This window comes from Syngnathus typhle, linkage group LG10, assembly GCF_033458585.1.
Source record: "Syngnathus typhle isolate RoL2023-S1 ecotype Sweden linkage group LG10, RoL_Styp_1.0, whole genome shotgun sequence".
Lineage (NCBI taxonomy): Eukaryota > Metazoa > Chordata > Actinopteri > Syngnathiformes > Syngnathidae > Syngnathus > Syngnathus typhle.
In genome coordinates this window covers 7,320,069-7,347,184 of record NC_083747.1, presented here as the reverse complement: position 1 = coordinate 7,347,184, position 27,116 = coordinate 7,320,069, and the positions used below count along the sequence as shown (strand labels likewise).

The window sequence follows — 27,116 nt, the reverse complement described above, 5'->3', positions numbered from 1 at the left end:
GTGACAAATGCGCTCACACATTTACAAGAGGCTATTTGGGTTTTATTTCTTTTTTGTTGTAAAGGCTCAATGAGAAAAGAAAAAAATAATAATTTCAGCGTTCACAAGCAGACTGCAATTCTTACTCCAAGTGCCATTTTTTTTCTTTTTCTGCTCCCCACCTGCGACCCACCGGTACTCAGCACTGCATCCCGTGACCTTGGGGTTAATTTTCTGCTTTTCCACACTTTGACTCACATAAATGTTTTCCATTTGTGGAGAACCTTATACATGGTAGAATGACAGACAGTAAACTGCTTGGAAATGGCCTTTTAACCATTTCCAGACTGATGTCTAGCAACAATTCTCTTTCAGCGATCTTAATGATGTCGGATGTCTCCAATTCATTTCATTAAACACAACTAAAAGTGCTGCACTAGCAAAGTGCAAAGATTTACCCATTAGTGAGTGAACTCAGTTATAATGATACTTCGTTGAGTGGTTTTACAGATGCGGTTGTATTTACCTAAGATAAGTTACGGAGCAAGGTTCTTTTTCCTTAAGTGTTTTTAAGAATTCAAAGACTTTCTTCTAAAAGTGAGTGTTATTAATATCCCATTACAGCAAAACGTTATGTTGATGACCTTTGAAATAATACAGCAATATCATTCATTTGCAATATCAGTGGTGTCCCTGAAAATATCTTAATCTTTTCAAGGAATTAAACGTCCCCAAATCATAGACCCTATTATGCTGAGAAAAGAATAATGGTGGTTGGATGTTGACAATCGACTTTCCAACCAGAGAAGGCTACAATAATATTGTGAACATCAACTTCATATTTACAAGCCCGAGTGTGAAATCTTGTTCGATGGTGACACATCACAAATAATCTGATCACCCTTTTCCCCAGTTGATGTTTAAAGAATTAACAACAAAAGTGTGATTTGCTTTTTATATGAACTTTTTATGTGTTTTTACAATGCCAACACAGACGGGGTCATGGCAAAAAGAAAAAATATATAATATGTCCACATAAGTGGAAATAAAGGTTATCGTGTCACTGTACTAGCATTACTATATTTTGCTATATATTTTCCCACTGCTGATTCCCTCTTGTTAATCTTTTTTTTTCCCCACCTAGATTGAAACTCCAAATCAAATTATTGGAGTAGAAATTGCCACAAAATGTCACTCTATAGCACTTGACGCAACTATTGAGTAGGGTGTGGGTTGTATTGAGGACCCCATGTTGGTTGTCCTGGTTACATTCTATTTTGTAGCTGTGGAAAAGCACCAAGTGTTCTTCTTTGGCCTCTCAGCAAAGTCATCTTGTTCATTGAAGGATGCTGTGATTCAACACAGTGCAATCAACATGAAGTCCTCCTCAGCATGACTGTTGGTCCTTTTGTTTGATGATAGGCTGACCAAAATTACTGTAGCCTTTTTCTATTAAATTACAAGGTGGAAAAATGGACAAGAACAATCTTGAAGATGTTGAGCAGCTAAAAAGTCTTTACTTTCCTGTTAAATACGTATGTCTCAGAAATGTCACACGAGCAGTCATTTGGCTGGCCGGGAGAACAAAGATTCACTTTTGGATGTGCAGGAACTGTTTGGTCTAGATACTTTGCTTTTATTCTCCAATAATTACATTCAACATCAAGTGTCATATTGTCCCAGAACAAAAAAAAAAGTGTTCCATCTAGATGTGTCGGGAGGAAAATCACTGGCGTGGCTTTCACACTATGCTTCCTCATCCATTTCAAAGTCCATACAATGGGTTTTATTCAATATTCCTTATTACAGAATTCTAACATGTTCCCTCAAGCTCCTCAAAATCTGGAACACCACTTTCTGTTCCTTTAGATTACCACTAACCCCTGTCAGGGGAAGAAAAAAAAATGGGGTCAGACCCAGCGAGAGTATCCCTGCAACAGAGTCCTGCCATATGCTCAGAGAACATGAAATACATAAAGTGGGTTCTCTGCCCTCCTTTTTTGCTCCAGATATATGACCCCACCCAATTTTCCCCTACAAAAAAAAAAGTCACCTTCATCAGGTACATAAAGAACATCTTTTATTTAGTCAACACCATTGCATGGTTATTCACACCCCAAAAATCTAAACAAAGGGATAGAAGAACAATATGCTGCACATTTATATATATATACATATATGTTTTGTAGCTGTATGTTATTGGCAGACTGTCAAATAAAGAATTATTTTTTTAAAAAAGCAAAAATTATGAAAGGCACTATTTTGGTGCGTAATCTGCACAAAGTAAAATATTTTACCTGGCTCAAATATATTTGCCGTTATTCTTTCTTGTCAATGAGAGGTTCATCACATCTGTAGTAAGTACATCATGACTCTCTTTTATTGTTTTACTTTGTAATATTTAATCATATTCCGGTTTTGCTGTTGCCAAACTCTGCCGTGTTGACACCGACAGGTGTCGACTGTGAGTTTATCTGCCTTTTAGAAGACTGTTCTTCTCGCTGCGGGAATCTTGGCGTTGACGGTGGAATGTTTTGACAGCTGTCATCACTTTTGTTGAACATGAAGCCTCTGGACTTTGAAGCCACCAACTCAACGGTGCAGCCCCCAGAGATCATATGTGAGAAATGGATAGAGGGATCCGAGAGTTCGGTGTTCCATCTCGCCAACATCTTCCTTTTCCTCGGCTTCATGGGTGGCAGCGGTATTTACGGAACCTTCTATGTGTTCACCTTCTTGACTCTGGGCTTCTTCTGCACCACTCTCTGGGCTTGGACGGATTCGTGCAGCCCCGACGCGTTCCTGTGGTGTTTAGCGCTCTTCGCTGTGTGTTTGGGTCAGGCTCTGCACGCTGCCTACAGAATCAAAAGCATCTCATTCAATAGAGACTTTCAGGAGCTTTACACCTGCGTGTTCAAGAAGATCGGAGTGTCACTTTCACAATTTGGGGAGATCCTTTCTTGTTCTGATGGAGATCTCCACACCATAGAGAAGGACCACTTCTTTGCCATAGAAGGGAAGACTGCCATCGATAAACTATCAGTGCTCATGTCCGGCAGGTGATATTGTAACTTTTAACATATATAACAAATATGCTTGTTTGAAAACTATTCATTTCCAAGCAATTTATGTTAATGCACACTTTTGTGTTTTGGTCATGTCATGGATAAAATGAGGGTTTTGATTTCATAATGAGGATAACGTCCTTTTTAAATTTATTTATTTACTTTTTCAGCATGTGTACCTCATCATATATAAAAATATTCCAAAATACTGTGAGCACAATAACAGGTAACAGTAATTAGAATGATGTGGACTAGAATTAGGTCAGCTATGGTGCTTTTATTGACATTAGAACAAACTGTGATATTTAGACGACAGATGGAAACGATCTTTCCGCTAAATCTCGTGGAAGCATCATTTCAAGACTTTTGAAATTAAGAACACGTATGCATTGCAGATAAAAAGAATCTGCAATACCGGTGAGTGGTCCCGAGTGTACACACACCTCTTGCTAAAGTCATCTAGTTCAACTATAAACCCAATGAAGATTAAAAAATAATATACATGCATCATTTTATTGAGGTTGAAAAAACAATACATTCCAATTGGGTTTTTAAAGAACCTTTTTAAGAACAAATTCAACAAAGTCGTGCTTGTAATGTTATTTCCTTCATGTTTTTACCGGGCAAACAGTTCATGTTTCTAGTCAAGTTTAAATTGCTTATAGTGGTCAACTTGACATTAAGAATAAGACATAAAAGAATGATGGCAAATTATTGCCATTGGAATTGGAGTGATTCACAGACCAATAGTTTTTCATGCAGTTAATGTAGGGTTGATTCCTTTTCAAAATTGTTTTGGTATAGACTGCTGATAAGTCCAGGCTGGGTATTAGTCTCACTCTCACCCCTCAGCTAGGATCGATTCCTGTTTTGAAAGATTATAATAATAATAATATCTAGGCTACAAAAAGGCTCTGTGATTACTTGCGTCAGATTTGGCAGAAAGGTTGTCTAAAAAAATATGCATTTATCTGAAGTCATTATTTTGTCCTACAGAATCCGAGTGACTGTTAACGGTGAGTTTCTGCACTACATCTACCCGTTCCAGTTTCTGGATTCACCAGAATGGGACTCCCTCAGACCATCAGAAGAGGGTGTATTCCAGGTCACTTTCTATTCATAATATACACATTTAAAATCATAAAATGTGGTTAGGTCAGAAAATTGCCTGGTGCGAACCTTTCCAATGTACGTAAACACTTTGCAATCAGTCAGTGTGTATTTTTCTGTTTTTAGGTCACCCTATCAGCTGATAACTCATGCTCATATGTGGCATGGAGGAGGAAGAAACTCTATCTTCTTTTTGCTAAACACCGCTACATAGCGAGAATCTTTGCCCTGGTTGTGCGGAATGACATTGCAGAAAAGCTGTACTCCCTTAACGACAGCGCTTTCAACTGCTCTGGATATCGCTATGATCTCCGCTTACCAAGTTACTGTCACATGCCAGGGACGGAATTAGAAAAGGCGGATGTCCCAAGGAAAGTCCCAGTGCAGGTTGAAATGTCGGCTTGACCACACAAACACTAGTGAAGAGCTCACGCTTTCCTCAGTGGAAATAGAAAGAGGTCATTTGCTTGTTTGGCTTCATTTTCATCCATCGTATTCATATTTACATTAAATCTAGAGAAATATCTATGAATGTAGAGTATAGGCAACATGTCTCAATATCATGGGATCAAAATAGACTTGTATTATAAATATGTAAGTGCAGATATTAGAATGAGGGCAAGGGTCGCTCATTTTTATGAGCAAGTGTACGATCGCAATTATTTTAGTGCTGTGGTGAATATTATTTTTTTACTAGAAGTCTCCAAATGGCCACAGTTAAGCTAATTAAGCTACAGTATGTAGAACGTCTTATTTATGATGCAATTGTAGTTGTGTTGTCATGCATGAGTATTTTTGGTAATTATTTTGTGTTTTATGTCAATTAATTCAGATAGTTACAGGTGAAACGTTTTGCTATTAAAGTAATGTACATGCTTACCTGTAATTGTGTAATTAGTTCCTTTGTTCGTGGCGTTTTGGTTATTTGTTAGTGTTTCTGCAAAAATTATGCATTAAATGAAGTAATTAAATAATTAGTAATCCAAACTGCAAGTGGATCTACTTGACTGCTTTTGTTCAATCTATTTCAATGTATGAAAGTAATGATTATTTTTTGTCTTTGATTGAGAATCAATACTGTATAATGGAGTCAGCCGTATATAATGCAGCATAAAACATACGGTAAAAAAAAAATTGACACGCATGTCTATTCTTTCCAAATAATATAATGCATTTGACTACCAAATATAATACACCATCCATCATCATGGAGTGATTTAATACAAACTCACTCAACACTATCATTTTTAACAGAAATAATGAATTTTAATTTGAATTCACCCTTTTATAGAGAATAATTTGAACTGGCTCGCTCAGCTAGTCTGATAAATAAATGTATTAAAAAAAAAAGAAAAGAAAAGAAAAAAGTAACATCTCACCATTCTGTACTGGAATATAAATTAAGAATTATAGTGTGGGATTTTAATGAAGGAAGAACAACCGGCTTTAAAATTATTGTATTTTTAAAAAAGCATAAATGTGAATATTGATAGCAATAATAAAAATGGGTTATAATATTCTTTACAGTATATTGTGTCAGCATGCTAAATTAGTGTTATGAATTTTCTAATGTATTCTGGCCCCCCCTGTCGAAATTACTTGTCTCTGCAGATACGGTACTTGTCCATTTTAGTCTCTGGTTGTCAAGCCCGTGGAATGTGCGGCGTACATCATGCAGGCACCATGGACCCCCCTCCGCCCCCATCTCGCACACACACACACACACACACACTTGCGCGCACGCCCCCGCCCCACTTTCCCCCTACCACTCTCCCATCAGAGTGTTCTGCAAAAGCTCTGCAGCTCACTCTTCGTTTGACGGAGTCTTTCAAAGAAGTCTTCCCTCCATCTTTGCTCCTCACAAATAACTCTTTGGCTACCCCTGAACCGGTGAGTAACAAATACAGTATGTAATTTCTTGGCACAAACTCAGGAAGTTGTATGTGTGACAAATTCCACAATGGAAACTGAGCATGTGTGCGTCTATTTTTAAAAGCAGCCCCTCCAGTGCTGGCCACATCAGCCGGAGGGATCATGCAGAGCATCTGATAGAGACAACTCGGGAAATTAAGAATGATGTCCATTTTCGAGAAAGACACAACACGTTCAATAAATATTTTCCTTCACTGCCACTTCCTGCAATACGTTTCCTGCTTATGATAACTGAACTTTTTGAATAACTTGTCACTATGCAGAAATGTTTTTTCAACTTCACCCTGCAATGTAATTGTACTGTTTTCTTTTTGTGGCACATGCTGTCAGTTCAGAAACACGATCATCTCGCAGTACATTCTTAGCATAGAAGACGACAAACACATTTTTGACAACAATTCATCCAGAACAAAACAACTATAATTGAAAAGCATACATTGACAATGTTGCTTTCCCTGCCTTCTTGACAAAGCACTCTCCTTCTCAGGGTTATTTGAAGAAAAAATACACTGTGACAATGCCTAATGTGAATTTTTCACTTCCACTGGCGTATACTTTTGCCCTCTACTCCAAGGTGACCCTGCAGCAGGATGTCCTCTACCCCTGGGCCGTCTCCTCCCCTCCTCTTCACAACCCTACCCCCATTCCACTCAGCCACCCCTGTCTTCTCATCTGTGGAGCCCAACGCTACCACTTGCCAGGAGTGGGAGCACGCCCACCATCTTCTCTTTCACCTGGGCAACATGTCGCTGTTGCTGGGCCTGGTCATCCCCACCACGCTTGGTCTGCACATGATCCTCCTTCGCCTTCTTCTTGTGACAGGTCTGTCCGGAGCGCCGCCTTCTGGTGGCATTCACTTTTTATATATACTAAAGCTGGAAGCTGCCATTGTTTTACCTTTTCAAGATCTTCATGTGAATGATGGCGCATGGAGTAAGGTTCCAACAAAGGAGAGATAAAGAAAGAATATAACAGAAGATAGACAAATGTATTTACAACATGTTTATCTTTCCCTTGGAAGCAGACGAGAGACAGGAAGCAGCAAGATTCATGGGAAAAGTGGTTGTAAAGAGTTATTTATTTATAAAGTCCACTCAAAGAGCCATGTCTCAGAAGAATTAAAAAAAAAAGGGGATCAAGTGAGAGAAAGAGAGCAGGGGGAAAAAAAACACATTATGGGCTAGCAGGATTTTATGGGCAGTGTTTATTTTGTATATATATTTTAGATTTAAAATGTATAACTTCCTTAAGCTGTTTGTGTTTCCCTTTTTTTTTCGCAACCTGGCAGGATGTGGATTCTTCATCGCCTGGGCAACTTTGTACAGGTGTAACATGGACGTGATGGTTTGGAACGCGGTTTTCCTGGTGGTCAACTTCATGCACTTGATGTTTCTCTTATACAAACGTAGACCGGTAAGTTATACATTGCTGTTAGCAAACCAAGTGTGCCTTTATTTATGATAAGATTTAGGCTGCAGGTTTTCCATTGTCTGGAAAGGAGGTCAACCTATCCTCCTGGGTTTGGTTCTGCCTTGTAGTAAATGTGATGCTTGATAGTTTGATACAATAGAAAGGTACCACTGGGGAATTTAGGGGGAAGTGATGGACCAAGTGACAGAATCAGAGCAGGACTTAAGAATAAAACACGAGACACCACCTCCTCAGCCAGTGTCCTTTTCTTAACTCTTGGAGGTGTGTTTTAAATAGATCAGCTGATATACGACATAAATGCACTTATCTTGTTATCTGTTTTTCTGCTCTCTCAGATTAAGATCGACAGGGATCTGAGGTCTGTGTATAAGCGGATGTTTGAACCCCTACAAGTGAATGAGGCTCTATTTCGCAGACTCACGGGCCAATTCTGCACCATCAAGATTCTTACGAAAGGAGAGGCCTATGCTGTAGAGGACAAGACCTCTGTGGATGAACGACTAAGCATTCTTCTCAAAGGGAAGTATGTAACGTTTCATGACTGACTAAATAGGATTTCTAACGCTACTTAAACAGTATTAAATTAAAAAAAATAGTTTGAACTTGATTATGATGTTTTTAGTATTGAGTCTGACTTCTAAATATCTGTGCAACAGGATGAAAGTGTCCTATCGAGGACATTTTCTTCACAACATCTATAGCAATGCATTTATTGATTCACCAGAATTTAGATCCACCTTAATGCACAGAGGAGAAAAGTTCCAGGTATGACACATTTTTTTATTTAGATAGGATGTGTTGCGTGTTATAAATATGTCAAAAGATGGTGACCTTATTAACTTATTTTCTGAAGTGTATTTATAAGGGCAACCGGAGCACCATTTTAATATTTAAACTGTGCATGGTGTTACAAAGCCTTACAATATTATTTGTTATAACTTAATATGCAGTCAAATGTTTTTTCAGTGCTCTCTCATGTTTTTACATGGAAACTGCACTTATTAAGAATAAAACCTGTCTCATTTTTTGAAGAAAACACAAAATTTGACAGCCAATTAAGTCTCATTGTCTCCATCTCAATGTTCTCTCTCTCCCCTTTTAATTAATATTGGATGAAAGATGTATGTATTGTTTTATTGTTTGACTACTAGGTAACCATTGTGGCAGAGGACGACTGTAAATTACTGTGTTGGTCTCGAGAAAGACTCACCTACTTCCTGGAGTCAGATACATTCCTGAATGAGGTGTTTAGGTACCTCATTGGTAAAGACATTACCAACAAGCTTTACTCTCTCAATGACCCAACACTCAGTGACAAGGTCAGTGCAATAATATTCAACACCTCTAGTGATTGCATAGCCGATGACTAAATTCTTATTTTTTTGTTGGTTTCCAGGCAGTAAAGAAGATGGACCGCCAGCCCAGTCTCTCCTCCCAGCTGTCAATGACGCATATGCGGAACAGCATGGCCAGCACCAGTGACAGTGATGATGTTCTTAATCAGATCCTAAGAGGGGGTTCGACTGGATCCTCTCTCCGTAAGTCACAGTGCTGTGTTCATGGGTCAGATGACGCCAATCCGCCCTTGAAAAGGCTTTGTACTGCCGAGGAGAGGATCTTACGTTCTCTATAATAAAGTCTTCTAAGGATGAAAATCCGGAGAGCTTTTTCAAGTTTAACAAAATCAACCATGTTCTAAGATCTAGAAGTGCGACCATTGCAGATATTAACCCACTAAAATGTGAATTACTGGGTTGGGCTTTCTTGTTTTAAAGTAGTTCTGAGATGTCATATTGTTTATAATTTTGTTTTTTAAGCAGATTGCTATTTTTTGTGTTGTTCTCTCCATCTAGAAAAATCACCAGTTCTCAAGGGTTCTTTGAAAATGAACCCAATTGAGGAAGGTATGGAGGATGACGTATTTGTTGATTCTCCTCTCTCCAAGTCCTGTCGTTTGTCCAGCACATCCACTGAGGAAGTGTAACCTTGGAGAAACACACACGCACACACGCACACGCACGCACGCACATGGATGGACGGACGAGCAAGTGGGTGGATGGACAGGGGGACAGGCAGTTGTTACATTTTTGTCACATTTGTAAACCAATTTTAAATGTTCACATATAAAGTGAAATAAAATGATTCTGATGAAATGTTTGTTGACCAAGTTTGTGTCACTGTGTGAAATGCAGGACAATTTCATTTTACAGGCACCATGATTCTCCACTTCTGGAATTGCTTGGGTTTTTACAATTTACAGTAGTTTCCTATTTAAAACTCTTTTTTTTTTTCAGAAGCGACAAATCAATGTTTCAAAGTAATTTAACCATTGGTTTCATTGATGCTCATCCTGATCTCTGTTTAATGTTGTGATGATGGCGATAATAATAATAATAATAATAATAATAATAATAATAATAATAATAATAATAATAATAATGGGGCGGCTCGGTGGAGCCTCACAGTTAAGAGGGTGCGGGTTCGATTCCTCCTCCGCCCCCCCACCGCGTGAGAAGCTGAACTGAGAAACAATAAAAGACTACATTACCCAGGGAACACTACGATGTCAAACGTCATCATAACAGGAAGTATGGAAGTGTGCAATAAACGTTGGCGAGAAGGAGGGCAACACTGAAGGGAAAGAATGAGTTTACAGTAACGCAGTGTACTGTATCAGGAAAAAAGCCGACGCCCGCAGCGCCCATGGGTGTCGGCCAGGGACAACGTATTGGGATTTGCATCAAATAGATTTTTCTGGGAACACGGTGGTCCCCCCCAATTTCTCTCAGCGGATTGTCCACATATGATGGAACGGGCGATGGAGCAGCTTAACGTACAGCTCAACCGACTAACCCGCTCCCTCCGCCGGGCCAGGACTGTGGAACTCCCCGAAGGTAACACACTTGCTTTGACGCTTGGCGGAGGTAGCACTGGCCGTCTGCTGCTTACTCTGTACATGAATGACAGATGTGTGATCTGTCATCTAGTTGTTGGTTTTACACTGTCAGTGGCTACAAATAAACACCAAAACAAAACTAGAAGCAGATTTTTGGGGGATACAACTGTTGTACCTAATGAACTGTCTAGTGTGAGTGAGTATGAGAGTCGATATATAAAATGCGTGAGATTTTTTTTAGATTGACGTGTTTCCCCCTAAAACCTTTTCCTCATGTTTTCTCATTTCTGGAATATTTTTTGTAAACTTCTCTAGATTTTGATCTCTGTGAATGTTCGAGCTTCTGCTGTGATGCCATAGCCAGACATCATCCCTTACCTGAAATGTTCTTCTTTTTTTTTTACCACAAACTTTCTGAGACTTAATCACCATTGCAACTCCTGATTGGGGGCCATTTGGTCCACATGCAGTTAGTCAACAATCAGTTCACACAATTGTGTTTTGAAAATATTGCTTCCTCCAGCTGTCTTCACCTTTCTTTATTCTTGCAGACAATGAAACTGCAGTGTACACACTAATGCCAATGGTTATGGCTGACCAACACAGGTGAGAATTCTAAACACATCTCAAATTCTCATACAGTTCGTTATTGCATTGCCGCATTTGATATGTTTACCCATTTTAGCGCTATTGTTTTAAATTTTACCATCTTTGGTCACATTGAAGTCGAGAACATGAGTTGTTACCTCAAAAGACAAACCACTTGTCCCCTCCTGCCTCCCAAAGATCAGTGTCAGAGTTGCTACTGAACTCCAAGTTTGACGTAAACTATGCCTTTGGACGTGTGAAGAGAAGTCTGCTTCACATTGCTGCCAAGTAAGATTTTCTTTCTTCTGTCAAATTGCATTGTTCTTCTGCGCAGTACATACTAGGCTCAATATGGCTTGACTTGGTACGATTGATTTGCAACTAGTGGTTTATAGAGATAAATGTGTATTATTACAAAAGAGCGGCATGTTAAAGGAAGTGTGATTGTGCAAGGTAAAGGAATGTGCAAAAGTGAGAAAAGGAACAAGGCGTAGATAATAGTCATTTGTTTTCTTTTTTTAAGAACTTAGTTTAGTGCTTTTTGTATCGTCATGTTTCAATTGTCCACTGATCCATATATTTTGTCTGGGCATAGCTGTGGATCCGTGGAGTGTCTTGTTCTGCTGCTGAAGCGAGGTGCCAACCCAAACTACCAGGACATCTCAGGTTGTACCCCACTGCATCTTGCTGCAAGGAATGGGTAAGACTCTGTCTTTGGTGTTTGAGTAAAAGTCCTGGGAATTTCTGATTGTGAATTGCTCATGAGCAATAGTTATGGTGAAGTCCAAAATTATTCTAAATGTGTTTAATTACACTTCTGTTTAATGAACAGGCAGTCCTATGTCCTAAATTAGTCATACTCCAAAAAAACAAACAAACAAACAAACTATACAGTACAACACCTCCATCAGAGAAAAGGAAAAGCCAACAGGTGGAGTATTGTAAATATGGTGCAGCAAAGAGAAAAGAAAAAAAGTACTCTATCTGAGAACAAAAAATTCTATCTAGCATCAATACGAAACTCATAATTTGCTTGCACAGAAGATGTGAAGTTTGAATTAACAGTGAATTCAAATAAATAATTACTGTATTGATCCAGATGAATTACTTGGTGAAGGCAAATCAGTTTTTGATTGAAGCGTTTATAAACGAGGTAGTTATTCTATTAAAAATATAGAGACTTGTCGGAATCTGATCTCCCACTGTTTCTTTCAGCCAGAAGAAATGTATGGGCAAACTACTGGAATATAACGCTGATGTCAATATCTGCAACAATGAGGGATTGACTGCTGTGAGTGGTCAATACCGTTTCGCAATGAACTGAAGTTTTATTTCAAGTCCTCACCAATTGTCAGAGCTCTCTCAATGACTCTCTGTTGTCGTCCACCACTTTGCTTTAGATCCACTGGTTGGCCGTGAACGGTCGCACTGAGCTCCTTTACGATCTTGTCCAGCATGTGTCCAACGTGGACGTTGAAGATGCCATGGGGCAAACTGCCTTGCATGTAGCCTGTCAGAATGGACACAAAACTGTAAGCTACTTTCAAGTTTAAAATGTTTCGTGCAGCCACCCAATATAATTTTACCCAACTCACATAGCACAATTTAAAATTCGACCATTTGTAGCTGATATCTGTGGTCATTGTTAATAAGACTTCTCCAAAATTTCCCATGTCTGATTGATGTGTCATGTCTGGTCAGACCGTGTTGTGCCTCCTGGACAGCGGGGCTAACATCAACCGACCAAATGTCTCAGGGGCCACACCGCTTTACTTTGCCTGCAGGTTTGCCAACCGTGAATTCATTTTAATCTTGTTAAAACGCACTGCTGGAAATAATAGCCTCGTTTAAAATGCTTTAGTGACAAAAAAAAGAACGATTTCAGTTTTGTTAAGTACACTAACCCTAATATTCAAACTACTTTGCAGCCATGGCCAAAGAGACACGGCACAGATCCTGCTTTCTCGTGGAGCCAAATACCTTGCTGACAAGAATGGGGTCACTCCTCTCGATCTCTGCGTGCAGGTCAGCATTCATACCTACTGTCGTGCCCCATTTTCTCTGCTACTGTTTGTGCATTTTCTTTTACATTTTTTAAGGGAGGATATGGCGAGACCTGCGAAATCCTCATTCAGCATCATAGCAGACTCTTCCAGATACTCATTCAGATGACACAGAATGATGACATAAAAGAGAACATGGTTTGAGAAATTTGGGGAAGGGGGATTTTTGATTCATCATCATGCCTGAATAAATGTGTGTATGTGTGTAGCTCAGGCAGGTTTTGGAGCATGTTTCTCAGCAGAGTGACAGTAATTATCAGAGAATCTTGACAAGTCTGGCTGAAGTTGCCACCACTAATGGACATAAACTGCTGAGGTACGATTTTTAAACTCACGAAAATCAATAGCTGTGTTCGTATCAAACCAAATATATTCTGATTCTCCTAGAAACGCATCCATCCGCTGAAACATTAAATAGGCTTTTGCTGTTGTAGTTGTGGTCTGACCATTGATAACATTTAAATATTCAGAGTCAGAGTCAGCTTTATTGTCAATTCCTTCATGCCAAGACACACAAAGAAATCGAAATTACGTTTCCTCCATCCCACGGTGACGAGACACAGTACACGAGTAACATACAAGTAAACAACGGGGGAGAGAGTTCAGGACGCCAAAAGCCTGAAGATCACAAACTTCGCCAGAGGCGAGCAGTGCTTGCATCCCACCACAGAGTCCCGGCACCATTCGTCACGGATGTAGACACGCATTCCACCTCCTCGCGATTTTCCCCTCGTACAATGGCCCGGTCCTCCCGATAGCACACTAGCCGCTCCAGATGCACAGCAGTTACGCACTGTCCGTTTCACAGATCTCAGCAGGCATGTTGATGTCCAGCGATCGAACGTTCGCCCGAAGAAAGGAAGGCACGGCCGGTCGAGCTGGGTTGGCCGCCAGCCTGGCCCGGACGCCCCCGCTCTCGCTTCAGGACGGAGCAGACCGAGCGCCTTTAATGTCCCTGCTTCAAAGTCCAGATCGCCACAAAACTCGCTTCCGCCGATGTCGAGCTGAACCAGCCCGCTGTACTTGTAGCACAACCCGGTGCGACGAGACGAACACACAAAAGTGTCGGACAAAACCACATTAAACGACAAAACAAAACACCGTTCGGGACAGAGAGAGGCCGCTGCGTGTGCACGCGCCGCCATCTTACTTGCATTTTACATCTTATTCCCCTTAAGTTGGTGATTAATTACACACAGTAAAGCCCAGCTCTTATGATTTGTGCCATTAACTGTCGGAAAGCTACTGTGTACATACAGTATGGTCAACTACTGGCCTTTAATACATTTCTGTTAGTTGCAGAGGAGTCATTTAAACAAAATGCCTATCACCAAAAAGACACCTTCTTATTTCACCCTGAGTATTTAAAAAAGAAATGTATAAATATATGTATATTCTTTAGCCAACTTCTCACCTAGTGGTACAATTTAACGCAATTCACGTGCGCACTGATTTTTATGTACTCCATTATTCTGCTGCATGCGGGTTGGCACTATGCCAGCATCTGCATGAGTTCTGTAAGTTGCATAACATCATATCAGCAGTACAGCACGAGACTCACCAGTGATTTATCCTTTTTCACTGTAGTCATGTAGTTGAAGTCGATAATGGGAATAGTTTCTTGCTGTGTGAACCACGTGAGGCTCACTTGAATTTGCATAAACATGTAGGTAACAGTAATGGAGAATGAAAAGACACTTGCATAGAAATGTAAAGTAAGGTACATTCCTTTCTCCTAGTAACCTGGAGAGCCGCATGTCTTGCACCATCCCTGGCTTTGTTCAAATAAACAATTGGTGCTGTTTACAAATGAGTCAATTAATTAATACGGCCACTATTTGACCGATTACGGTATACGGCAAATTATCATTAGCGTCATAAACATTGTACTTGTTTCCTTCCGCAGCTTATCCAGCAGCTACGATGCCCAGATGAAGAGTCTATTGAGGATTGTTCGCATTTTCTGCCACGTATTCCGCCTTGGTCCTTCGTCACCCAACAATGGCAATGATATGGGCTACAATGGCAACAAGACTCCCCGTAGCCAGGTCTTTAAGGTTGGTACCTTGTACTGGTGTGGTGGTACGGTGTGCATGCATCTGTCAAGTTTTGGCCAATTCATACCAGCTGTCATAGACATGTGCTTCAAGGCCAGCATGCGTGTGCAAGTGTATGAGCGTGTCATTATAAATGTGACCTATAGATGGTAGTAAAGCACTTTCATTTGTTAACACTGCATTGCTAGATTGTAATGAACGTTCATACTGAGGATGGGGAAAGATGACAAGTTGCAGACCTCCAAGAACATTTGAGAAATTGAGAGTATAGTGTTCCTTATGTTGCAAGGTTGAAAATAACATTCTGTACTTATTAATGATCCACTAATTCTTCTTAAAAAAACTAACCCATTTAAGAAAATTTAATAAATTGGAGAAAATGCTTGATTTTAATCCAGATTGGTTTTATAAAGTCGTTACTACTATCCACATTCATATACTCAACGTTTGATTCATTTCTTTGCTAGAGACCATTGGACATTGAAAATCGATTATGTTCACGATACCATTGCCAACAATCCCTGTAATTTTACCAGTTTTCTGATCTACGTCATCATATGGTATGTCATCTGGTTGCATTTTACTGCTGGTTGCAGATGCGTATGAGACAAGGGGATGCTGTTCCAAAAGACACTTGGACAGCTTCTGCTGTATTAGATGTGAGCCATGGACATTTCATTTATTTTTATTTAATTCATCTGTGAATATGAATATATTGACATTGTTTGGAATTGTTCATTTCATACAATCAACAAACTGGGCTTTTTGATTTACCCTCCTTTCTCTTGAATCTATGATTATTGTATTATTTTCAAATACAACATTTTGAAAATACAACTTGGATTAGGCAATACGAGCAACATTGTAGCTCTTTTAAAAATCAATCGGCGTCATTTAGAAATGCAATTGCAAGCCGTTAGTCAAGACATGACAGATCATCACAGATCTCTACTACCCCAAATGATCTATTGCCTAACCCAAGAGTTTGTCTTCCTTGTTTTATATGATTGCTACTACTCCATCTGACTAAGGATTCTATTAGCGTTCAAATAACCTCTGAAAAATAGACGCGAAATACAATCATTGTAGTTCAAGGGTCTCATCTTATAAATAACCATTTGTTGGTGTTTCCCCTTTGTTTTAATCCAATACACGTCTTATGGCAAAGCAACGACATTTCAAAAATATTTTTGTTTAATCAAAAATGATTTTAATAGGGCACCCTCAGATTCATCGAGGGGAGGAAAAAAAAGCAAAAATGTCTTCTTTTTGTCATCTACGTTCACCAATATTTGCATTAGCTGATCAGTGATTGTAAAACCTTTGGTCACTGGTATTTGCAAGTTAAAAGAGTACAAATTGTATTAAGACAAAATGAGCCTTAATCCCACTATTAAAAAAATGAATGGCATTGAAAGGGGGTTGGATTAATCACTTTAATAATGTGTTAAACTAACGGTGCACACACACACTCACAAACCACTTTTGCAGCGTTCCCAATTGAGCAGTGTTGTTCAAGCATTGTTTAACGAGTTCTCAGACCCATTAGAGTCTATTTTTTTATGAAAGCATCTAGCAGTGAATCACAGGTCCTTGGCCCAAATACACTGCTGTGTAGACAAGAAACACATTTGGTCATGTATGTTTTTGATCTATGACAGAGCTTTGCTTTGGCTTTCTGGTACCAGCACTGGTATCATCTCAGTGTGAATGTGCTAAGAGACACACTGCTCCCCCTGTTGTGCACAGTAACGCAAACCTAAACGTTTATTTTTAGACACGCATACATTCACAGACATACACGGATAAGAACTGTAGTTAAAAGAAATCTATATTTTGGAAGTATACTCGGATAGTACTCTTACATGCATATAATATAATTACATATTTTCTTCACTCTTGAAATATATTGAATGAATTTAGACATGTTCAAATTTCAGACAAGTGGTGTAATTTAAGATGAAAGAGTTAGGTGGCAAATCAAATTGAAGCAGCTAGCAAATTAGTGGCTGCGGCAGTCTTGCTTCCTTATTTGTCACTGCAAAATGCTTGCATTTGAGGGATTAAAAGTCTATCTCAAAGTAAATCTATGGATTTTGTGCCAACTCGTTGACATTTTGAGTCATTCTTTCCTCAATTCTAATCATCTAATCTAATGCGCTCTTATTTGGGGATTAAACGTTCCGATGATATCGATAACATCATCAGTAATTGCTGTAAGACTTTTGAAGCATTGCTAAAAGACATTGCTATTTTGTCTTTATTTCAATATACCTGAAATAAGAATTAATGTCTATATTATATATGCATTAAAAAAATAGATACCAATTTTAGAAAAACAATGGTGTTTGGTTGTTCAGTCATACCGCCCCCTTATTAAGTTATATTGAACGACCAAAGCAGCCATTGCATTAATTTGAAGGGTGATTACAAATAACCCCCCCCCCCCTCGGCTATATATTTGCAAAAATATTTTAAAGCTTTGTAGGGTGGTGCTGCATGACAGGAAATCTTCAGGTCATTGTAAATATTGAGAATGTTTCAACAGTGGCCTTTAATAGAGAAAGATTTCCCTTTGAATTGCCCTTAATAATTTTGTAGATAACATGAAAAATTTACTTAAGGCTAAAATTCAACTGTGATACCTGAAGATACCCTGAGGGCTAAATCAGTTCCTCTTTTGTATCTCTATTAAACTTTCCCTGTGCTTTATTTTATGTTGATCTCATTCACCTCTTGCGTTTTGTGTTTACAGCCCTTGGAGCTGCTTTGGCACTCTCTGGACGAGTGGCTCGTATTGATCTCCACTGAACTAGACAGAAACAGGAACCCCTCGTGCACCTCTTCCAACAGCGAGATAGCCTCCCTGCTTCTCAAACAGCGGGAAGTCGATCATTCAAGCACCACACCAAAGCACCCCGCCTCCCTGGACTCTCAGATTGTCATGGAAACAGAAGTGTATGCTGATGGGGAAGACGTTATCTCCATGACAGCCAATCGGCTCAGTGCTGTGATCCAGGCCTTCTACATGTGCTGCTCTTGCCAGATGCCACAAGGGTTTGTCTACTGCAATGACTATCAATCGACGCATGGCTTTTACTGTAGGGTACTTCTAGTGGTACAAAGGTACACATTGGAAATGCTCCAGTCTTATTTAGGTGACATAGTTGAACAACTCCCGAAAACATGAATACCACATTTAATTATACCTCGTATTAAAAAAATTAGACTGATGTAAAAAGCCAAAACAGGAAATCAAATTTGTCAATTTACAAAAAAGTTCATATACCAAAAGAAAAAGCAGAACTGAACTGCAGTTCTGGATTTGCTGACGATTAGCTCATGTAAAAATGGCCACATACATAATCCGTCATGAAAGCAGATGGGTGAGCTTGGCCTGTGCATTTGAGGATGCAAAAAGATTCATTTAATTTTAACATGTGATGTGATTATCAACTTGCATATAAATTGCAATGGCTGGTTGTGTTTTCTATCATTAGCAGTGATAATATGAGGAGACTACATATTGTACATGCACAGACTACATACTACAAATAAAATAGATTGTTTTTAACATTAAATAAATAGCATGACCAAACGCTGTTTTGGATCGTTTTAAAGACCACATTGCAGATGTACATTTGTTGTAAATGATCCTATGGTGCAACAATGAATCTCTTCATGTGGAGTCTTCAGATTCATGTCGAATGCAGTTGTTGTCGCTAATGAAGAGTACTGTTTCAGTTCTATTCACTGTAAGGAGCTAATCGTTACTACATATTCACTGTTGTGCCACAGGGGATGGTTATTTAAAGACTGGACACTTTTCAAGTTAGAAAGAATTAGCAGAGTGTTGTGCTCTTTAAAATGGGGATGTTGAACAGTAGGCTTGTTATGGCACTCTTAGGAGAGTGTAAAAACTCGTATTTGATGTGCAGTTTAAAGTTCGTATACCGTAAACTACCACTACTACTCTTTACTGCAATTAGTATCGCCACACTAATACCGTATATTAGGGTACAATTAGAATACTCTCACTATTTGCTACTTGGAATATTTCTTTGCTCCTCTTTCTCTCTGAGTTGCCTCGTCTACTCTCTTGTTTGCACTAACATTTATCTCCACACATTATCACATTAAACGTTCACCCAGTCTGTAATTATGCTCCATTAGATCATTAAGTATACTTAATTAACAGTCGATGGAATTCCAGTATTGATCCGCCCGCCGGCCAGAATAAAACGCGTGTCTTCCTGCTTTTGTTGTTTTCTTTTTTTTTCACCCTGGTCTTGATTAGGAGTCTGGTCTAGTTTTGTCTGCAATGGCAATTCATCATTTTTATTGTAGACATTTGGCTGTTTCAGATGAGTAATCTATATTTAATTGGAAAGCAAAGGCTGCCACAGAATTGTTGCTGCTGTCCTTTTTGCTCCCCTTTCTCACTCATCACTTCTCTTTCCTCACCCAGAATGACATCCCCTCACTTCATTGAGTTTGTCTGCAAGCACGATGAGGTGCTGAAGTGCTTTGTAAACAGGTGAGTCAGTGTGGAACTAAGCCATACATCAAACTCCTCATTGTGCCAAGAGCCTGGCTATTGATTGGAAAGAAAAAAAAAATCAATACATTTACTTTAAATGATGTCATTTTGCCCCACAGTTCACATCCTAATATCTTGTTTCTGTCTTTACTGATGTGTGCTCCCACCTCATAGGAATCCAAAGATAATCTTTAACCACTTTCACTTCCTGCTGGAATGTCCAGAGCTGATGTCGCGTTTTATGCATATCATTAAGGGCCAGGTAAGAAAGAGATTTAAAATAAAAATCAATGTGGCAATCCCTATTATAGCTGAAACAGCTTCCACTCTGATAAGATTTTCTTCAGGACTCCTTTCTGCAGAACTTACAGTAGCTGTCTGCTCAACCATCTGCTCTTTTCCATGAGCAAGGCTCTCCCCCATGTCTTCCTCTCCTTGCACCCACCCTCTTAACTTTCTCATCCAATCACCAGTCTCAAGCTTTGTCGAAAATAGAAGCTGATAAATCCAATTCAGAGAATTGCACAAATAATTATTTAAAAAAACAAAGTCGCTCGATAGCACTAGTATTTAACTATAATGTTTTGGAGTATCTAAGAATATTTCTTTATTTATACTATATATTCTATACTATACTATCTTTATGTCTTTTAGAGGGTTTACCTTACAGTCTTCACTTCTAAATAATTTTGTACTGATACAAACCCCTACCCTACCCTACCCTACCCTACCCTACCCTACCCTACCCTACCCTACCCTACCCTACCCTACCCTACCCTACCCTACCCTACCCTACCCTACCCTACCCTACCCTACCCTACCCTACCCTACCCTACCCTACCCTACCCTACCCTACCCAAAGTTCTTTTTACGTGGCTTCTTAAATTATTATTATTATTTTAATCCACTTCCTCACTTATTCATTTTTGATCTGCAGTACTGAGTACTTGTTACGTGAAGATTATGGCTCACCTGGGAGCAAGCCCTTATTTTAATTACAGATTTTTACATGGTAAATTTGATTTACCTGCTTCCTCTCTCGATACGCCTCACAGCCCAAAAGGAAAAGCCGCTTTCTCTTCCATGCTTACCCTTCACTCCCACTTAGAGAACAAAGGCATACATTATGCAAATAACGCTCAGCTTCAACTCTGTCTTACAGAGGAGTATTTCAACAATGAACTCCTTCCAGGCTGTTAGTTGAAACTGAAAATCCAGAGTCTTAGATCTGAAACAAATTTGAAATGTTCGTTATTTTAATGAGAGGGAAGTGGTTTGTGATATATTTTATTTGTGCTTTCCACTGCAGCCCTTCAAGGATCGCTGTGAGTGGTTTTACGAGCACCTTCTGGCCGGACAGCCAGACTCAGACATGGTTCATCGACCAGTTAATGAGAGTGACATCCTGCTCATCCATCGAGGTACAACAAAAAAAATGGATGTAACATCCCAACAAAATAAAATGTGTCGCTCTTGGACTTGTTCACAATATTGAGTAAATATATTAACAGTTTGAATATAAGGGTTTTGAAGGCTTTGCCCTCATAAAACATAATAATAGATGTACGGTATTGATCTCATACGTTTACGTTTGTGGTTATAGCTCGGTGTAGAACTGCACTGCAACACAATGAGCTTTGTTTTTTTTTAAACAAAACTCCCTTAAGAAGGGCAAAATATAAGAAAGAGACTCATGATGGTGAATGTTCTTGTCAGGGTTATTTCTTGAATTTCTTGATCTGTGTATTTCTTCTGTTCTCTCATTTAATGTAAATTTCCTTTTGAAATCCTGATCTCAGACTCAATATTTCGGAGCAGCTGCGAGATGGTTTCAAAGTCCACGAATGAGAAACTGAAGCAAGGGATTGCTGTTCGCTTTCATGGCGAGGAAGGGATGGTGGGTATTTGAATGTTGACGTGCTTTTTTTTGTTTGGTTTGTTTGAGCAAGAAAACTTTTATTGACCCTCTTGGTGCTCAGTTTATAAATCAACACTGATGCCACATGGTGCGTGATCTGTCTGCCTGTCCATCTTGTCTGTCTTACAGGGTCAGGGTGTTGTCCGGGAATGGTTTGACGTTCTGTCCAATGAGATCATCAATCCAGACTACGCTCTTTTTACTCAGTCAGCTGATGGTACATAATAGTGTTTTTTAAACATTTACTATGACAAGCACACCATTTTGAGGTAGAATGAAGGTGTGTAGTGATACACTTGCTTTGTTCCAGGGACCACGTTCCAGCCCAACAGCAACTCCTCTGTAAACCCAGACCACCTGAACTACTTCCAATTTGCAGGCCAGATCTTGGGTTTGGCTCTGTATCACAGGCAGCTGGTTAATATCTATTTCACCCGCTCCTTCTACAAACACATCCTGGGTAAAAGCAATTTTTACAATATGAATATAAAAAAAAAAAATCTATGTAGTCCATCATATTTTTAAGATTGCAGAAATTACATGCCACACTACTGCAGCAGTTGATACACCTACAACTACAACCTACAGGACAAAGTAATTCCAGCCAGATCATCTTATGGGAATAAAATGATAATGATGCTTACACCACTTTTTGCAAGGGTTACAGTCATACAAATGTCTAGATATACTTAAATGACCGCATATGTGACTTATCATTTGGGGCATGTATGTTTTTGACTGTTTCAGGAATCCCAGTGAATTACCAGGATGTCTCATCCATTGATCCAGAGTATGCGAAGAACCTGCAGTGGATTTTAGACAATGACATTAGCGATCTGGGTCTGGAACTCACCTTTTCTGTGGAAACAGATGTGTTCGGTGCCATGGAGGAAGTTCCGCTCAAACCAGGAGGCACAAGCATTGTTGTGACTCAGGACAATAAGGTACAGCTGTTAACCACATACTACGTAAGCTAGTCTAACCCATCAGCATACTAAAAGCTAAAATTTCTTTTTATGACTTTTTTTTTTTTTAAATGAAAGATTTGAGTAGGGAAAGGGGAATTTACATAATGTATGCATAGAATGAGCAAAATTGTAATTGTAAGATGTATGTAAGTTATGATTGTTTACCGTATGTGAGTTACAAAATATTTTGCATGATTTTTAAAGTAAAATCAGGCAACCAATGTGAAACTTAGAGGTGATAATCAAAAAGACACAAAAGATAATGTGCATGTATGTGTGTGTAGTTGGGCTGACAGTTGGGTGCATGGGCAGTACCACTTTCTTTCTGTTGAGGGCACTGTACTATCAAGTGTGAGCTGTGTGATGTGCAGAGTAACAATGAGCCTTGTGTCTTTCACATGTCTATCTACATTTCCCAAAGACTTTAATCTTTTGCGTGTGTGTGTGTGTGTGTGTCCATGTATCTTTTTTGTGTGTGTCTGTATGTGCATGCATGCCAGGCAGAGTATGTCCAGCTGGTGACTGAGCTGAGAATGACAAGGGCCATCCAGCCTCAGATAAATGCCTTCTTGCAAGGATTCCACACTTTCATCCCAGTCTCGCTCATTCAGCTTTTTGATGAATACGAATTGGTAAGTGCTTGTCCTTGCCTCTTTTTTCCCATTGTTTTCCTCCGTTACAGTTGGTATTCTCCTTGTTCCCCTTGTCCCACTTGCATCTGATCTGATGTAGGGATTGATTAGCCATGCCTAGCTTGGGGGTGGAAACAGGAGGCTGGGGTCACCTTGAAGCCCCTCCTTCTTATTTAGCTCTATCAGATGTTTGTGTGTCGGCAGATTTAATGTTCCCACTTGCAGATGGATCAATTGTATTATTCCACCCTGCGTTTGTTAGACACACCTCGGTCACGCTGTCATTTCTCCCCTTCAAAGTATTGACTGTGAAACCTGTTTTATGTTTCACACCACAAAATCATTCCAGGCTACCTGCAGCACTATGCAACGGATGACAACCTGAAACAAAATGCAAGGTCACATTCTGCCTTTGTTCAATTCCAATTAGCAAGAAATTCAATCCGTTGTTGTTGATCCATACACTAATACACAGTATCCTTTGTGTCATAAGGTCACAACCATGAACACACAGAGATGGTGTCTTGTTTTTAATTTATTATGGACAACACTTCTCCAACAATTGTTAATATGTGGTTGTATTGTGGCCGCTTCCCTTCATTACATTGGCTCTGTTGGAATTCAGTGAGACAAAATTGTACTCTGTTTGGCACAAGTAATATTTCACACATTGTCGGATTTCAAGCATACACACAAGAGCCAACTGAGGAAGCATTTGTGGTGTGGTCCGTTCCCCTCAGAATGCTGGCAGTGGTGAGGTCCTCAGTGAAGTGGTTTTTGCTGTGTGATGTCTCTGATGATGGCAAATCTCTTGAAGCACTTTGTGACTATCAGTGTGACGATAGTCTCTTGGGTCTCTTTGGCAACTAGAATAATGACCTACATCTTCATGTATCCAGAGATGACTGCCTTAGCGCGGGAGATATTTAATATGTCTGTTAATTCCTCTGCCAGCTTTGGAGCGCTGTCCCTCAAAGCTGTCCTTGGATGCAGCTTGTCAGGACCAACAGCCTTATGTGGATTAAGCTTGTCAAAGAACCTCCACACATCAGCCTGAGTAATTCTAAGGGGCATCTCATCGAGTGTAGCATTGATTTTGGTCCCGTCGGTGGTGTTGTGAACATGAAAACAGGTGAATAAGTTGTTCAGTCCTCCAAAGCGTGCTGGGTCTTCTGCACATACTGCACCTCTGGTAGTGAACTTTATGATACATTTTGTAGATTGTTGATGGGGAAATGACCTTGGATTCTCCAAACATACGACCTTAAGCATGAAATCAGTCTGGGTTTCGAATAGATTTGACCTCTGCATTCAGCCAGGGTTTCTACTTGGGGTCACTCTTTGCACCACTTCACAAGTATTTGCAACCTTTGCGATGAAGCTCAACATCAAGCTTGAGTTATCAGGTGCAGAGGGCAATTACGTTTTCCTTTCAACATCCCGTTGCTAGTCCACTGTAGTGTGATGCCGCTGTTGGACCGAAAGACATAGCTGTAACCTTTTGTTGTCTGTGTGAACAGCGTAGTCCCATCATTCATGATGATTCACGTTGCTCTCATATGATTGCTGAATCGCTCCATAAATATGCAGACGGATGTGACATATTATTGGCAATGATACGTTCTGTAAAACAAGCCACACTGTGTAAAATAAATGTTCCCTCACTGCATGTTGCGCTTGTGTGCAGGAGCTCCTCCTGTCAGGGATGCCAGAGATTGATGTGCAGGATTGGTACAGAAACACTGAGTACACCAGTGGCTACGACCCTCAGGAGCCAGTCATCCAGGTGGGCTCTTTATCTACCAATGCGGCTTCGGCTAATTCCTCAGAAAAAAAAAAGACATCATTAGTAGTAGTAGTAGTGGTAATAGTTGTAGTCATAGCATTTTGTTTTATTTTTTTTAATAGAACAAAGAGGACAACATTGAATACATATATGTAAAATGTTTCATTTTAGCTCAAGCTTTTGAAGAGTACAGTATGGGCAATGAAGTGTGGAGGATGTTTTAATGGAAAAACTTGATTTATTTTTTTCTTTCTTTAGTTTCCTATTGTCTGTTAATGCCCAGCTAACTTTACTATCTACTGTGGTATTCAGTGGTTTTGGGAAGTGGTGCAGGGTCTCACCCAGGAGGAACGAGTTCTGATGCTTCAGTTTGTCACTGGAAGGTTTGTCTTCACCATTGACCCTTCTCTGTGAAGAAAATAAATTTAGATTCTTTTAGTCGTCTCCTTGACCCACTTTCACCTTTCACTATTAGTTCCAGGGTTCCTCATGGTGGCTTTGCCTATTTGATGGGAGGGAGCGGTTTACAGAAGTTCACTATTGCTGCCGTGCCATACACCTCCAACCTTCTGCCTACCTCCAGTACTTGGTAACCATGCCTGTAATTTTTGGACTATGTAGTCAAAACACACGTCATTTAAAGCTAATCACCCCCCAAAAATGTGGAAAAGAAATAATCTATTTTGCACTAATTATAAGTCATATTTGTTGGTGGAAACATTTTTGAAATGAATAATCTTGTCTAATTTTCGAATTGTTTGAAGGTCACCAGCAGTCCTCCAGCTGCATATAAAGGTGCTTTGTCCCGAGTTTCATCATTCTGACCATGTTTTGTTGATATCTTTCCCATTAACAGTATCAACATGCTGAAGCTGCCAGAATACCCCAGCCAGGAAATTCTGAGAGACCGCCTCCTGGTAGCGTTGCATTGTGGGAGCTACGGGTATACCATGGCATAAAACATCCTATCGCTTATGCTGCTTGGAGGGTATACATAGTGATGCACCCTCCCTCCAAACATTGTCTTTGTCTTCACTTGCTGTTTTTGCTGGACAAAAAAAGGGAAATCCATATTTGTTGGGAAACAAAAGTTGGAATAGCACTTCAGATTGAAAAGAGGTGAGCTGAGCTGCCTCCAAAAACTCTCCATCCTCATTCCTTACCTATTATGCCTGGTGTCTGTTTTTTTTTTTCTTTACACATTTGACAATGATCCAAATGATCCATGATGGTGATATATGATATTGCATATGTACATATTGAGAATACATAAAAAATGAGTTTCGATATGTCGGAGTCACTTTTTTTTTTTTTAAACCTAGATGGAATATTTTACTACTCTATGAAGATTAAGCAGTTGAAAAAGAGTTGAAAGGTACAGTGATAATCAGTGGCAATCCGAATGTTTTGCATGTTGTGGTATTCTCTATATTGTGGCCTCGCAAGCAAGTAAAGTTAACATTCCCATGCTGTTAACAGCATCATTATTATTATTAGCAGCAAGGTTTTAGTTTCACTACTGTCAATTAAAATGTTGCCAACATACGCATCAATTATATTGTCAAGTAAATACTATATTGTGCCAACAGTTGCTAGCAATCATTGCGTTAAGTCACCTTTTTTTATTTCCCTGAATGCTGCTGAATTATGGACCATTTGCACGGTAACACATAAGGCGGTGGAAAGGTCAGGTGCCGTTACGGTTTCCGCTGACAATATGTTTTTTTTTTGTTTTTTTTTTTAAAATGAGTGATAACCTGGAGTTGTGTAATAAATGTACTAGTCAATAATTGGGGGCTGGTACTTTTCAGGTTTGACATTACATAAAAAATCTTGTGACAATTCTGGCAAAATAACAGAATATAGTCAGCGGCTGTCAGCGTGCATTCCCTCTCCGCTCCTTGTAAAGAAAATGCTAATTTACCATGTTTGGGTTAAACCTGTCATGTCATCCACCTGTAGTTATCACTATGCACACAGGAAGTCCGACAAGTTGTTTTGCAGTTTAGTCAGGTGATGTTTCCCCATAAAGCCCGTTAACTGCTTGCCAAGATAATGATGCATTCACAGTAAAAACCTTCGCATGCCACCAATTCTAGAAACATTAAAAAGTCATCAGCACTTTTTACTTTTTCTATCAAAGCAACCAAT

The 27,116-nt window shown here is 39.5% G+C and overlaps 3 protein-coding genes across 4 annotated transcripts; all 3 read left to right on the top strand.

Annotated features, from left to right (window-relative positions):
* Positions 1 to 2,384: 2,384 nt before the first annotated feature.
* Positions 2,385 to 5,206, top strand: popdc3 (popeye domain containing 3). Its single transcript, XM_061289847.1, has 3 exons — positions 2,385 to 3,038; positions 4,041 to 4,149; positions 4,281 to 5,206. Exons 1-3 carry the CDS (start codon positions 2,542 to 2,544, stop codon positions 4,557 to 4,559), a joined length of 885 nt encoding a protein of 294 aa, XP_061145831.1. The 5' UTR covers positions 2,385 to 2,541; the 3' UTR covers positions 4,560 to 5,206.
* A 681-nt stretch (positions 5,207 to 5,887) lies between these two features.
* bves (blood vessel epicardial substance) lies at positions 5,888 to 9,670 on the top strand. The gene is made up of 8 exons (XM_061289056.1): positions 5,888 to 6,044; positions 6,661 to 6,908; positions 7,375 to 7,499; positions 7,853 to 8,040; positions 8,174 to 8,282; positions 8,669 to 8,836; positions 8,914 to 9,055; positions 9,371 to 9,670. Exons 2-8 carry the CDS (start codon positions 6,677 to 6,679, stop codon positions 9,499 to 9,501), a joined length of 1,095 nt encoding a protein of 364 aa, XP_061145040.1. The 5' UTR covers positions 5,888 to 6,044; positions 6,661 to 6,676; the 3' UTR covers positions 9,502 to 9,670.
* Positions 9,671 to 10,094: 424 nt separating this feature from the next.
* hace1 (HECT domain and ankyrin repeat containing E3 ubiquitin protein ligase 1) lies at positions 10,095 to 26,755 on the top strand. Of its 2 annotated transcripts, XM_061289276.1 has the most exons (25): positions 10,095 to 10,411; positions 10,965 to 11,019; positions 11,200 to 11,289; positions 11,597 to 11,701; positions 12,217 to 12,292; positions 12,402 to 12,533; positions 12,703 to 12,785; positions 12,930 to 13,026; positions 13,101 to 13,202; positions 13,274 to 13,380; positions 14,971 to 15,121; positions 15,718 to 15,780; positions 17,877 to 18,178; positions 19,590 to 19,658; positions 19,836 to 19,923; positions 20,971 to 21,082; positions 21,461 to 21,558; positions 21,709 to 21,796; positions 21,890 to 22,039; positions 22,327 to 22,523; positions 23,048 to 23,179; positions 24,867 to 24,965; positions 25,278 to 25,348; positions 25,441 to 25,554; positions 25,822 to 26,755. In XM_061289276.1, the coding sequence occupies exons 1-25, from the start codon at positions 10,321 to 10,323 to the stop codon at positions 25,922 to 25,924; spliced, it is 2,775 nt and encodes a 924-aa protein (XP_061145260.1). In that variant the 5' UTR covers positions 10,095 to 10,320; the 3' UTR covers positions 25,925 to 26,755. The 2 variants fall into 2 exon arrangements, with proteins under 2 accessions (XP_061145260.1, XP_061145261.1); XM_061289277.1 differs by lacking the exon at positions 15,718 to 15,780.
* Positions 26,756 to 27,116: the final 361 nt, after the last annotated feature.